At 41.8% G+C, this 14,903-nt stretch overlaps 2 protein-coding genes across 3 annotated transcripts in view; both read right to left on the minus strand.

Moving 5' to 3' along the window:
• PSMA6 (proteasome subunit alpha 6) overlaps positions 1 to 6,116 on the minus strand; it is a 32,055-nt gene extending 25,939 nt beyond the window's left edge. Inside the window, exon 1 of the mRNA XM_029950266.1 lies at positions 6,023 to 6,116. Within this exon, the coding sequence (XP_029806126.1) occupies positions 6,023 to 6,041 (19 nt within the window). The 5' untranslated portion in view covers positions 6,042 to 6,116. The remainder of the gene's footprint in view (positions 1 to 6,022) is intronic.
• A 5,729-nt stretch (positions 6,117 to 11,845) lies between these two features.
• Positions 11,846 to 14,903, minus strand: part of PRORP (protein only RNase P catalytic subunit) — a 131,072-nt gene continuing 128,014 nt past the window's right edge. For both annotated transcript variants that reach the window (XM_029951644.1, XM_029951645.1), the window contains 2 exons: positions 13,925 to 14,111; positions 11,846 to 12,160 (listed from right to left, as the gene is read on the minus strand). In XM_029951644.1, the coding sequence (XP_029807504.1) occupies positions 12,029 to 12,160; positions 13,925 to 14,111 (319 nt within the window). In that variant the 3' untranslated portion in view covers positions 11,846 to 12,028. The remainder of the gene's footprint in view (positions 12,161 to 13,924; positions 14,112 to 14,903) is intronic.

Below are 14,903 nucleotides of genomic sequence, written 5' to 3' on the forward strand. Positions count from 1 at the left end.
CCCAAATTTCACCCTGAATGCATTTTGTCAACAGTGGTGAAACAAAGGCAACTTTCAAAAATCAACAAGGCAACAGATCTAAAACATTTCCAAGAGTAAAAGTCCTGGGCTGAGGTCTTACAGGTGAATAGCAAATTTTATTCCAGTTATCACAGTGCATGTACATAATGATGCCTAATACATCATACTGAATTCATATAAGACAGAGGGGGCTTAAATGGTAATGATGATAGAGGGTGGCAGCAAGAAGTTAGTATTTCTTGAGGATCAAAGCTTCAGACACCAAAGACTATGTTCTTGAGTTAGCCAGTTCACACACAAAATACCATGGAGCAAGAGGGGAATTCACTCAAAGGAGAAGTGGGAATTGGAGGTAAAAATCAGGAAGACACTTTCAAACTTCTCCAAAGTCATTCAACAAACATGTATTGAGCCGTTTCTATGAGTAAGAAGCTGGGCTGGCTGCTCTGGGAGACACAGAGATGAGCCAGATGAGGGCCCCATCAGAACCAGAGTTCAGTGGGGAAGATGAAACATGACTAAAAGCAGCACTAATAGACAGTTCATGATACATAAGGAAGAGTTCAACAGAGCACTGTAAATGGGTAATTACCTTGGGCCATAGGGAATGTAAGCTTCTTGCTGGAAGAAGTATATATAAGCTGAGCTTAGGAGGACAAGAACCTGCCAGGTGTGTTAGTTGTTGGAAGCAGTGTCAGTCAGTGGCTCCGAGATGTAACATGGAGTGGGAGTGACACGAAGAGAGAAGCAGAGAAGGAAAAAGAGAGCCTGTGTTTAGGATATGGCAATGGCCATGCTTGACTAGGGCTCACAAATGTTCTAGATTAGGACACAAATGCAAGGAAGCAGCCTTGAATGCCTAAGCTAAGGAACTTAGGCTCTGGCTAGAATGCCATGGGGAGAAAGTTAATGTTTTTGTTTAAAAAACATTTTTTAAAGTATTTATTTATTTTTGAGAGAGAGAGAGAGAGAGAGAGAGAGAGAGAGAGAGAGAGAGAGAGTTCGAATGAGGGAGGGGCAGAGAGAGAGGGAGACACAGAATCCGAAGCAGGCTCCAGGCTCTGAGCTGTCAGCACAGAGCTTGACATGGGGCTTGAATTCACGAGCTGGGAGATCATGATCTGAGCCAAAGTCGGATGCTTAACCAACTAGGCTACCCAGGTGCCCCAATATTTAATGTTTTTGAGTAAGGGAAGCGACATAATTAGAATTATGCTCTGGGGATATAAAGCTGGTAGCAGTGCTTATGATGAACTATATAGATGGGGATATCAATCAGGAGGCTATTGCGAATAGTCCAAGTGAACATATCTGAAGGCCTGACCTGGGGTGGTAGTAATGGGAATGGAAGGGAAAGAATAGTTACAAGAGATTTTTAAATAGCTGTCCCCCTATTATTAAAAGTAATATACTATTCAAAGCAGTGCTATTTGTAATAGGCAAAAGCTGGAAGCATGTAAATGCCCACGAACAGTACAATCAATAGTTGTGGTGTATTCACACTATACAACATTGTATAATAATGAAAATGAAATACAGTTACACACAACAATATGGATGAACCTCACATAATATTGAAAGGAAGAAGCCGGCCACAAAAGAACACATCCTGAAAGTTCTATCCTTATAAAGTATAAAAACAGGCAAAATGAATTTATACTGTTAGAAGATTGGATAGTGGTTAAGTTGGTGGAGGCAAAAAACGATGGAAGCAGGCATTTGGGTTCTGGTAACAGAATCTGGTGAACAGACTGTGATAAAACTACAATTTGATTTTTCCTCTCCTGCTCTTGCTTCAATCTTTCCTCTACACGAAAGCTCTGGCAGGTCCCATTACTTCGCTGTTCCTCAGACAATATGTAATGCTATGGTCACTTTAAGTAATAAATGAAGTCTCAATTCAGAAATTAGAATATCCAGTTTTAGACAATAAAAATTCCAAACATCACTGCATCATTTCTAATCTGCCGGCTTGGTTTCAGATTAAAGCCCCCCAGCAGAAAGGGGTTGGGAACATGGTTGGCTTTTCCTGGTTCAATCACTCCAGGTTCAATTACCCCCCCCCCCCCAGCCAAGGTAGAGGATGGGCAGTGGAGGGGTAGGATGGGAGGGTAGGTAAGAAAGAGTGGCTTCATGTTTTTTAGGCCTAGCAGATGTTTAAAGCTGGTATTTCTGGTGAGCCTGGTTAAAGCTGATGCTGCTTCTCTCGGTCACTCTTCCGGGTTCTTTAGTGGTTCTCTGCTGGGCCCATATATTTTTCTTTATATGTAGGTGGTCACTTGCAGCTCCTTCTTCAACCCCCTGGGCATCCAAAAGTTTCTCTCCAGCCCAAGACAACCTTCTCCTGACACATCTGGGGCCTATCTGGCCCTTGGGAAACCTTCCAAGGCAGCAGCCCTCTCTCTGACTCCCTTTCCAATGCTGCTCATTGGCCCTTCTCAGTCAGTCATCTTCTATATTTGCACCCAGACTCAGGCCCCATTCCCAGAGCCCTCAGCACTCTCAGGCCCCAGCACTCTGGGCCATCCATACCGCAGGAGGTTCTCCAAGTCTTCCTGCTGAAGCATCTTTCTTGGGGTCCTGGGGTCAGAGGACACTGAAGAAACTCAGAGCCTGGCAATGACCCTCTAAAGAAACCTCTTTGTCTTTTTTTTCCCCTTTGGCTCTGCTATATATTTGGCCTGGCTATGGGGCCAGCGGTTGTGAGTCAGATTCTTCTTAATTCTTTTTGTATAATCAGTGGTGTGTGCCTCACAGTCATATGGCAGTCTTAGTATCTACTATATCTGTGCCTCAGTGGAACACGACATATACACAGTAACAATTTCAGACTATGCAGAAGATGAAAAGAAGAGAGTAAAAATCATCCACTGTTCTAACACCCAGAGATACCTCTCAACATGTTGGAATCAAGTAATCAAGTATAGAGATTAAGTAATCTCTATATCCAATCCAACATGGGTCTTGAACTCACAACCTGGCGACCAAGAGTTGCCTGCTTTAACAACAAAATGTTAATTCTTTAAGATACTTTTCTCTAGGTGTCTTTTTCCTTCCTTCCTATTTAAAAAATGGGATCATATTAGATATACCATTTTATAGATGCTTTTTCATTTAATCCAGGCCAACACACAAAGTATTTTAATCACTGTAACATTAAAAATGACATTTACTTCTTTACTGCCTTGTTTTGAGCATTTAGTTACTTCCAACTTTATTTTTATTATCAATAACACTATTTTGAACATCTTCAGGTACAAAGCTTTATAAAAGAGCTTTTTTTTTGGAAAGACAGTCAAGAGTTGACTGACTAGCCTGCAACAGACATTTTGAAGGTAAAAACACAATTTGCTAATTGAGTAGATATACGAGTAAGGGGGAAGGCGCACGAAAAAAATAACAAAAGTAAGGCAAGAAGTCACTTTGGGCGAAGATGAGTGGTTCCCAAAGTGGTTCAATTTGTGGGTCCTCAGGCCACTCGGAGATACTCAGCTGCAGGTGTGGAATTGGGAAGAAACCAGGGGTAGAGATGGCGCCTTCCTTTGAGACGTTTGTCTATTAAACTAACCCTAGCAAGGCGTGGTTTATGTCAGGCTACAAGCCTAAAGGTATTTGGGTTAGATTGGAAAAGAGCCCAGTGGAAAGGGATTCACTGAAAAGAACAAGGTCTCAAATCACCAAGAAGGGACAGAATGGAGGCAGGTAGAAAAAGTAACCTAGAATAGAAAAGGGAAAAAAAGCTCAGGATGGGAAAGTTATTGGAAAGGGCAAAAATTGCTGAAGAGGCTCCTAACAGATGACTTGTAGATCTTAGTTAAGTCATCTGCTGACAGAAAGGTGAGGTGATGACTCAGGACTCAGACTCACGAGTGTTGTTGTATTATTATTTTAAAATTAGCTTGAGCTCACTTGAAGCTACTCCACAATACTACTCAAAATATGGTCCGTGGCACTGCATCACTAGGTAGACCAGACCTAAATCAGAATTTGCATTTTAAACAAGATTCTGGATGATCCTATGCCTATTAAAGCTAGAGAAGTACTGCTGTAGCTCATCTTCCCAATTAACAGAAAAGGAAATAAGACAAGCTATTTTTCAAGTTAATATTGCAAAAGTTGAGAGAGCTCCTTCAGGAAATTAATGGGAATTCAATGAAAGACAAAAACAAGGATCTTCAAATGAGAGTGAAGTTCCAGCTATATAATTTCACGATTTTTCTAGCAATACTGGTGTGTAAAAATGGAGCAAGTGGTATGGTTTGGGGCTATCCAAATATAGGTTTAGATAAGACACTGCAGGAGGTGAAAGGAGCAAAAGAAGGCAAGCAAACAAAGGCAGATGGGGATGGACAATAGCCGCCTCTGGAGGAATACACCAAGGAGCTGGTAGTTGGGATGAAGGAGTAGGACTGGTAAACAAGTTGTGGTCAAGATGAAGAACTTAAAGTTTGAAATCCTGAAGCTGGAACACTTTTTTGTTTGTTTGTTTATGTATTTTGAGAGAGAGCGAGAGCGAGAGAGAGAGAGAGCAAGTGCGCGCAGGGGATGGGAGTGGGGTGGGGTGGGGAGAGGAAAGGGGACAGAGAAAGAATCCCAAGCAGGTTCCAATCAGCACAGAATTCTATGAGGGGCGGGACTTGATCCCACAAACTGAGATTCGGACTGAGACCAAACTGAGAGTTGTCGCTTAACTGACTTTGCCACCCAGGCAACACCTGAGACTGGGATACCTTTTTTTTTTTTTTTTTTTACAGTTTATTTTTTATTTTGTGAGAAAGCCAGGTGGGGCAGAGAAAGAGGGAGAGAGAGAATCCCAAGCAGTCTCTGCACTGTCAGCTCAGAGCCCGATGTGAAGCCTGATGCCGCCTCCCGCCCCCACAAACTCACAAGCTGTGAGATCCTGACCTGACCCTAAACCATGGCGGGTCAGCCGCTTAAGCAACTGAGCCACCAGGCACTCGTGGAACACCTTTAAGTAATTTAAAAGGTCCCTGTTGGCCATCTCACAGGGGGCCGAAAATGACCAGGCTTAAGAGGTTAGAAACAAGAGCAGCATATGGGTGGTGTTGGAATTTCTGGGGATAAAGGCAGTGGACAGGAATAAAATATCTACTGACACTTTTAAAGCACAAACTGTTCAATACTGATGCCTCACATAAACTTCCCGTGGTGGGTCACTGAATGAAAAGAGCCATGTGATTTGCTTTAAAAGATAAAAACCCTTTATCTGTGTAAAGCAGCAATCCTTCCTGAACTCTTCTTCAAAAAACTTGGTCTGACTAGAGTTTATTTCTTTAGCAATTGGACATCAGAGGGCCTAACTTGGAAAAGATCCATTTCTTCAAAGATTTGACCACTCCTACCAGAATAAGACGAAATACCAAAGGACATGACCCTTAATTTGAGCCAATAGATATTATCAGAGTGACAGCTTCCTGGAACACAAATTTCCTTCGGAACACAAGGAGGCCTTGCGTAGTTTATAAGTATACAGCTCTGCAAGTAGGAGTTTATGGTATTCAACAATGCCCTCGCTTAACCTGGCTGGTTCTTTTTATGAATTTACATTATTATTATGAGGAAGAAATGGTAGAAGACCATACAAATGTTTTCATTTTCTGTCAGGTGAATAAAAAGTTACAAAAGAGTTTACAGAGAATGATACTTAAAAAAAGTCCTTATGTATGTAATCAACATAGCTACATATGTATAAAAACTTGGCAGCAATAGACAGCCCAGCTTTAGAGCAAGGGAGCAAAAACAATGCAGCTTTGGATTCTAGGACAAGGTCACTGAAATGAGGAGGAGAACAGAATAATTTATGTTTAAAGATTCAGGAACAGGTGCACTTGTCTGGCTCAGTTAGCACAGCATGCGGTTTGATCTGAGGGTTGTGAGTTTGAGCCCCACACTCGGGGTAGGGATTACTAAAAATAAATAAACTTACACACACACAAAAAGTCTTAGTAATACAGTACATCTTAAGCAACAGAGGACTTACCTTTGGGAAGGCCTGCCATGCCCACTTGCAAAGGGACCTATTTTATGGACGTTGGAGGCCCATTCTGTTCTCCTAGGCCAGGACACCACTCTGCCCTGGGCAGCCCGAGGCACAGCTGAGTCCTGAGGGAATTCCGTTGGCACCATCAGAACCTGGACATTCTCTGTTCTGATGCTGTCATGGAGAGCAAAAGAAATCTGTTTGATTTTAAAGGTTTCTATGTGAACTAACCTTGATGCCGAGGAATGTTCTAGCCCAGCCAGAGTGATGGGGCAACCCGACCCCGTCTCTTCCAAATTGAATTTATGTCTCTACCATATTAGAAATTTAAGTCCCAAGCAGTAATTTTTCAAGGATTTTCTTTTTTAGTTAATTTTTTAAATTAACACCAAAGAGATGGTGGGGTAATCATCTTAATGTGGTTGAAATTTTCATCACATTTCTTGTCAGAAACTACCAAAACCCCTTCATCTGACACTGCTATTTACAACAAATTATCGCGGTTACCTTACTAACTTAATCCATTTGAGAAGAGGACTCTGGTAGCAATACACACTATTTTGGGCTGCTATCAGGGACTAGATGATTGTCTTCCTATTTATTTCAATTCTGGGTTGAAAGCAAGTTGTGTGTGTGGGGTCTCTGGAAGCACCTGACGGACTGAATATTGCCAACAAAGAATACATTTCGAAGACAGAGCTTCCCTAGTAGTATTTTTCAGTGGCAGAGCTTTAGGAAATTTTGAAATATCATGAAATAGACATGATAAGAGAAACTTAAAAACTATTTCTCCAGATTTACTGCATTTGCTCATTGGTTTTCTGTCTCTCATATTTTTTCATCTCACAAAACTTTCTATGGCTTTCTCTAGGTAGATCTCTAAATGGAAGTCTCTGCTTATAGAGTGTACATTTAAGCAGACTGCTTGCCATTGGCTGGGACCAGGCAGGGAAAAGCTGGTCTTCTGGCCTTTCTTCCATCTCTCAGGTGCCTTTTACTCACCTCCTTTTTTCACATTGTTTCCCTCTACCTCCTGTAAGACTTCTGGGCTATTAGACGCTTCATTCCTCACTACCATCACCCTCCCATCTAAGTCTCACCTAGAATTGTCAGATGTAGCAAATGAAAATATAGGGTGCCCTGTTAAATGCGAATTTCAGATAGACATTATTTTTAGTATGTCTGTTCCTGCAATACTTGAGACATGTTTACACTAAAAAACGTAAATTCAAATTTAACTTATAGTCCTGTATTTTACCTGGGAATCCTACCCTCACACTGTGGGCTACAGTGGGCTGCCTGGTCTCTCTTACTGAGAACTCTATCTGCTTAAGTCCTAGCTTGAAAGAATACCTAAATCAAAATAACACCATTTGGGGTGTCTGGGTGGCTCAGTTAGTTAAGCATCCAATGTTTGATTTTGACTCAGGCCATGATCTCACAGGTCGGGCTCCTTGCTGATGGCATGGAGCCTGCTTGGGATTCTCTCCCTCTCCCTTTCTGCCCCTCCCCTGCTCACGTGTACTGTCTCTCTCAAAATAAATGGGGTGCCTGGGTGGGTCTGTTGAGTAAGTGTCTAATTCTTGATTTTGGCTAAAATCATGATTTCATAACTTGTGAGTTCAAGCCCTGTGTCAGGCTCTGCACTGACAGTATGGAGCCTGCTTCGGGTTCTCTGTCTACTCTCTCTCTCTGCCCCTTCCCTGCTCACAGTCTCTCAAATATAAATAAATAAACAGAAAAAATAGGGGCACCTGGGTGGTTCAGTTGGTTAAATGTCTGACTTTGGCTCTGTGCTGACAGCTCAGAGCCTGAGGCCTGTTTTGGATTCTGTGTCTCCTTCTCTCTCTGCCCCTCCCTCACTCGTGCTCTGTCTCTCTCAAAAATAAATAAAAACATTAAAAAAAAAAGAAATATTGCCATATCTTCACAGTGGTCTATGTTCCTAAATGCCCAGTCATTCTGACAAAGGTTCCTTTAGAGGCTTTTCACTCTAGGAATTCCAAATTACTGAAGGATGGCCAAAATACCAGGTCTGAACTCCATTTAGCTTTGTCCTCAATTACCCTGATAATATTAAATTTTAGCAAATGAGTATAAGACTCACCATGATGGACAGAATTCAGTTATATAATACACTCATATAATATACTCTTCCTTTCCATTCCTGCTTTAGAATGAAGCTATTAGGGAAAAAGAAATACAACGTGAACATATAGGATGTATTTTATAGTACATTAGGACACTGTTTCAAAAAGTGAGAAACCTGCTAGAGGACCAAAGCGAGTAATTATATTTAAGTGCAAAAATGAAGACACAAATTAATTTAATGTGAAGAACCAGGCACAGAGGTGAGGTAGTGCCAATGTAGTCCTGCGAGAACAATCACCTCAGGTCTCTCCTTTGAGACCTTCTCTGTATTCAGTCCGTGAACAGCAGGAGAAAAAGAGAGTATAAATTCAGGAGCATGTCTGCAGGAAACACAAAGCACTTTAGAAGGTTTTTTTTTTCTTTTTTTTTTTTTAGAGAGAGAGAGAGAGAGAGATTGTGAGCAGGGGAGGGTCAGAGAGAGAGGAAGACACAGAATCCGAAGACAGGCTCCAGGCTCTGAGCTGTCAGCACAGAGCCTGACACGGGGCTCGAACCCACGAACCATGAGATCATGACCTGCGCTGAAGTTGGACGCCCAACCAACTGAGCCACCCAGATGCCCCTAGAAGGTTTTTTTTTTAAGCTTATTTATTTTGAGAGAGAGAGCAAGAGAGATCAAGCATGAGCAGGGGAGAGGCAGAGAGAGAGAAAGAGAGAGAGAATCCCAAGCAGCTCCATGCTGTCAGCGTGGTGCCCCATGTGGGGCTTGACCCCATGACCCTGGGATCATGACCTGAGCTGAAATGAAGAGTTGGACAATTCACTGACTGAGCCACCCAGGCGCCCCTAGACTTTTCGGTGGCAAAGCCAATGTCCTTTGAAAGTCTTCATTTGTTCATAGGTGACTTAAAAGATACTATCAATCCAGAGAATAACTTTTTTTAAAGTTTATTGTTTTTAGTTTACTTTGAGAGAGTGAGAGGAGAGAGAGAGAGCACGAGCAAACAGGGTAGGGGCAGAGAGAGAGGGGGACAGAATCCCAAGCAGGCTCAGCACTGTCAGTGCAGAGCCCCATATGGGGCTGGAACTCAGGAACCATGAGATCATGACCTGAGCTGAAATCAAGAGTCTGATGCTTAACTGCTTAACCAACTGAGCCACCCAGGTGCCCCATTAGCATAACTTAAAAGAATTAATTCTTCGGACTTTGCTTAACAGGTAACTTTTTTTCTTTTCCACTCAGAATACAAAAGGGCAGCCTAAGTGTTTGGTACCAGCTGCCTTCCTTCGGAAAACTCCTACGCTCCTCAGTGTCCTGTGTCAGGGTGATTTACACTAAGCAGCCCTAGACGTCCCCTGCTCCTGGACAAAGAACAGATGCACCTCAGTTCATGTTAGGCAGATTAGGATTTTTTAAATTATTTATTTTAAATTATTTAAGCCCACCGTGGGGCTTAAACTCACAACCCTGGGATTAAGAGTCACATGTTCTTCAGCCTGAGCCAGCCAGGCACCCCAGAGTTTTACTGGTATTAAAGAGTTAAAAAAATAATGTAATTTCCCTGCCACAATTTTCTACACTGAAGAGCCAGCCATTCTACAAATGTGGACCCTTTAAAGAGGTACTCCCTTGTTTCTTTGCTCTCATTCTTCCCCCTTTCTCTTAGTTAGTGGCTAACTAAGTCCCTAAATCTAAATACTGGATGCCCTACCATTCAGTCTGTTTGAGTTTCTATGAACTACTCTAACCTAAATTACAGTGTAGAGAAGAAAGATTGTTTGGCTGGGAATCAGGGAAGGTGGGTTATAGTTGAAATGTCTCCACCAACTAGCTGTAGGATGCACAGAAGCCATTTCATCCTTTAGGGACAGACTACCGTTGGACTTTCTGTTCTTCAAGGATCACTCAAAGTTTTGGGGTTCCTTTTGTATTCTCCCCCATCTCCACGTGCTCCTTGTAAGGTATTTGCATTAGGTTTTCAGATAAGCTTATTTAACAAACTCATTTTTCTTTTCTAAAATTTTCCTAAAACTAGGATAGTTCCTTTAAAAAATTTAACTCACTGAAAGCATAGTTTTCTAAGTCTGTCATTTATGAAATTTAGAAAATAAGCAGATTGGATGTAGGAGAATTTTCTGACCCTCAGTATCTTCAATATTTTCAAATAATTGCACACTTTCCCGGAGAGCTATTTTTCTAGGCGCACAGCAGTGTAGGACCCGGTAAATGAATAAGGAGATGAAACATCCCCTCCTTTGTTTTCTTGAGTAGTCTGTGCATAATACACACCCTACTTATATCTATGTATACAGCTTTGTGTAAATGAGGTAATTACTCATTTCATGTAAATAATTATCTTAAGATTTTTTTAAATATTTACTTTTGAGAGAGAGCACGCGAGAGAGAGCATGAGTGGGGAAGGGGAAGGACAGGGAGACACAGAATTCTTCTGAAGCAGGCGCTAGTCTCCCCGCTTGTCAGCACAGAGCCCAACACGGAGCTCGAACTCACAAACCGTGAGATCATGACCTGAGCTGAAGTCAGACATTTAACTGACTAAGCCACCCAGGAGCTCCAATAATTATCTTTTTAATTTTAATATTTTTTGAGGTACATTGTTGTAAATGCATCCATTTTAAGTGTTGATTGTGATAAACTGACCAATATACACGTACACCTAAGTCAGCATCATCCAGATCAATATAGAGAACTTTCTATCACCCTCCAGAAAGGTCTCTTGTGCTCTTGCCTTAGGCAACTACTATTGTGATTTTTATCACCATACACTGGGTTTGCCTATTTTTTTTAAGTTTATTTAGTATTTATGTTTGAGAGAAAGAGTGCATGAGTGAGGGAGGAACAGAGAGAGAGAGGGACAGAGAGAATCCCCTGGAGGTTCTGCACTGTCAGCACAGAGCCTGACGTGGGGCTCGAACTCACAAGCTGTGAGATCATGACCTAAGTCAAAATCAAGAGTCAGACGATTAACTGACTGAGCCACCCAGGTGCCCCTAGTTTTGCCTATTCTTGAATATTAAATCATACATGTATCAATAAAGAAAGAATTTAAAGTATTGTGGACCTGAATATTTCCAGCTAAAATCAAGGCCCAGTGAGGTGTAAGCTGGCTGGCAAGCAGATAAAACAGAGGCAAACGTGAAAAGTTAAGCACTTTGTTAAACAAAGTCAAACTTGATTAAATGAAAAAAAATCTGTATCCTTTAAAAAGGCCTCATATACTGAGTGATGGAATTAATAGTGTTCACAAAATTTTCACCCATTTGAAAAACACATTGTAGAATGAAGAAGAAATGACCACAGGCTAAAGGGAACGAACTGTTCCTTTTTCTCCCACTCAAATCATTGGGTGGTAAGTAAACGTTGCTAATAAGCTTTTGGTATCTTGGCCAGTTTATCACAGAGGACCATAAGTGATTCAGCATGGGTCGGAGATCATGTGTAGAGGATGAGATCCTACCAGAAATGAGACAAGGGGTTTAGAAACAACATGAGTAGCCTAGGCCCCGCTAGATGCACTGGGTCTGCTATTGGTGGAACTGGAAGGCGAGTCGGGAGTAGCAAAATGGATATCAGAAGCACCTACTGCCCAAGTTGGTGGACTAGCTGGCCCGACAGGGGAAACACAGGTTTCACTCTGCCCTGACTTGCCCAATCTTGGACAAAGTCTCCGAAAACAAATGGCTGGTGAAAAAAAATACAAATACAACTGCTTATGAAAAGATATGTTTTATTTCATTTAAAAAAAACCTTCAATTTGTTGACACACAACCCAACTGGACCAAACAGAACAAAGTGGATCACACAGGAGCAATACTCTAAGCAAGCACTGACTGAAGAGCTCTGATGCCAACTAGTAGGGCACCCAAACACAACTTGTGCATGGGGTGCACTCTTTATGTCTTTCGGTGAAGGCACAGCCATTTCGTTGGCACTTCATAAGAGTATCTTTCCACCAAGTCTTCATCATATGGTATGTGCCATGAGTCTCCAGTGGTTTGCACCACTGTGTCATAACTGGGGATATGCTGTTGAATTAAAAAGGGAGCCAAACATTGAGAACAACACCGAGGAGTTACCTGGTCATTTCCTTTTCTTTTCTGACAATTTCTCAGTTTGCTTCAGGAGTAGTCTCTCAATGGATTTTTTTTTTTAATTTTTAATGTTTTATGTTTATTTTTGAGACAGAGAGAGACGAGTGTAAGCAGGGGAGGGACAGAGAGAGAGGGAGACACAGAATCTGAAACAGACTCCAGGCTCCAAGCTGTCAGCACAGAGCCTGATGCAGGGCTTGAACCCATGAAACACGACATCATGACCTGAACTGAAGTTGGACCCTTAACCAACTGAGCCATCCAGGCGCCTTCAATGGATTTTCAAAGAGCAGCTAACTCTGTGAAGATGAACTCTAGTATTAGGGATTTCTTTTTTAGGAGGGGGTTGGTTCATTTTTAAGGTTAAAGACTCTCTATAGGAGCATCACATGTGTAGGATACTGTATTCCTTTTCTTGCCTTTGTCAGTTTGGGACATGAGAGAAAATTTCATATATACAAAAGCGGAGAAATGGTATAATGAACTCTCATGTACGCACCACCCAGCATCAGCCATTATCAACTCCTGGCTAATTTCATTTCATCCATACCACCCCCAAGATTACTGTGAAGCAAATCTCAGCTATTATAGCCCTTCTTCTGTAATACTCAGTATGTACCTTTATTTTTATTTTATTTTTATTTGAAAGAGAGAGAGAGAGAGCAAGTGGGGAAGAGGGGAAAAGGGAGAGGGACAAAGAATCTTAAGCAGGCTCCATGCTCAGTGTGGAGCCTGATGTGTGGCTTGACCCCAGGACTCCGGGATCATTACCTGAGCTGAAATTGAGAGTCGGATGCTCAACCGACTGAGCCATCCAGACACCCCTCAGTATGTACCTTTAAAAGGTAACGATCTATTTTGTAAATATAAGATCAATATATTATTACACTTATGAGTTAATCATTCCTTATCATCAGATATCTACTATTTAATTTCCCCAATTATTAAATGTGTGTACATATATTTTACAGTTGATTTCTTTGATTAGGAATTGAAATTAGGTCATGACATTGTGACTGAATTATCTGTTAATTTTAATTAGAGTTTTACTTTTCATCTCTGTTTTTCTTGTAATTTTTTGTCGTTGGGGAAACCAAGTCAGTTGTCCTGAATAGTTTCCCACAGTCTTGATTTTTCCTGCAGATCTGTTGTTTTGTATATTTTTTGACCATTGGACCACTGGCTAGTGTATTTTTCTATAATAGCTCGCCTTTGGATTTTCTCCCTTTGTTTCCACACAAGAGACATTCCTTGTATTTGTGGGGATCTAAACTAGAATCAAAGGAGAACTCAACTGAGGTCATGTGGCAGAAGTGGACTAATGGGAAAAAGGAGTTACTTAGCAGAAGTATGACGAACCATAAGGGATAAGGAATTTTCAGCTGCTGCAAATATACAGGAATATAAAAGAAAACATGCATGAGGGGTTATAATCGATGACTTAACTGACGTCACATTTGATGACATCTCAGATGGTTTCCATATGTCAATTAATGTGGGGCTGGTCTATGAAAACTTTTGCTTTCTGTGTCCAGGAGCTGGCTAATTCCAAATACCAAACTATAGCTGAGAGAAAAAAAAGCATTTAGCACCTTCAACAAGGTGCACCGTTCTCTGACTATGCCACACCCTTACTACATAGGAGGCTGTGTACTGAACTTGACTCTGCTGACATTATGTAGAGAATGAAGAACATACCTGAAAAGTTATTGGAAACTTATTAACAATTGCTAGCTGATGGCCCTGCTGCCACTTAAAGAAGAGGACCTGGGTCTTGGCATCATGTAGACAGGCCTTGTGGTCCCGCATCAGATCTTTGGTGATAAACTTGCAGTGGTTCCCCGAGTGCAGGGTGGCATACAGAAGGAAGGGGTCGTCCGCCGAGCTGAGCCAGGCATAAGAAAGAGTACAGTCAAGCACAGCCCCAAGGAGGCAGAGGATGGCATTCTTCACGCTTTTTATTTCTTACTCTACTTTCCTCAGAGGTGCTCTAGATGCTTAACAGACATGACCTCAGTGATGCTTACAAACTACCTGTAAGTCCTCTGCTAGTAGACCACATTCTCTAGAACACAGGTTGGAAAGCTAAGGGGAAGGGAATGCAAATACTTAACTTGGCCCACTGTAGTGGGCTCTCCCACTAAAATGAAGAATTCTAACAATGACTTTCTCTTCACATTCAAGACTTGGTTCTCTGTGTGTCCAGTGTGTTGTTCCTATCTGCCTTATCCACCACAGAGCACACCCTTCCCCTGACCTTTCCTCACTTAAATTCGAGGCATGTTCTCAATACAGATAGAGCAGGATGACACTTCCTGGCAAGCTACCAAAAACAATGCGCTGCCCTCAAAGCTAAAATTGGTATCTCATAGCAGCTTCTGGGTAGTCACCCAGATCACCACTTGAAGGCATCTCCTGCTGTGAGGTGAGCCAGTGACTGACTCAGAGTTTCCAAGGGACCCTCCACTTGAGCACTTAGCACTGTAGTGTGTGTGCTGTAAAATCAGCCCTGTAGCCGACTCGCTCAGGAGATTCAGACTGTGGCATGTGGCATCTCATATGCCTTGATCCAAATGACCCAAAGTAGGACTATTTACAGTTTATTTTATATTCAAATATTTCAAATGAAATGATAAATGAGTAGAATCTATCTGCCTTAAAAATCTCCAGGAAAAAA

Source organism: Suricata suricatta, chromosome 9 (genome assembly GCF_006229205.1).
Source record: "Suricata suricatta isolate VVHF042 chromosome 9, meerkat_22Aug2017_6uvM2_HiC, whole genome shotgun sequence".
Taxonomy (NCBI): domain Eukaryota; kingdom Metazoa; phylum Chordata; class Mammalia; order Carnivora; family Herpestidae; genus Suricata; species Suricata suricatta.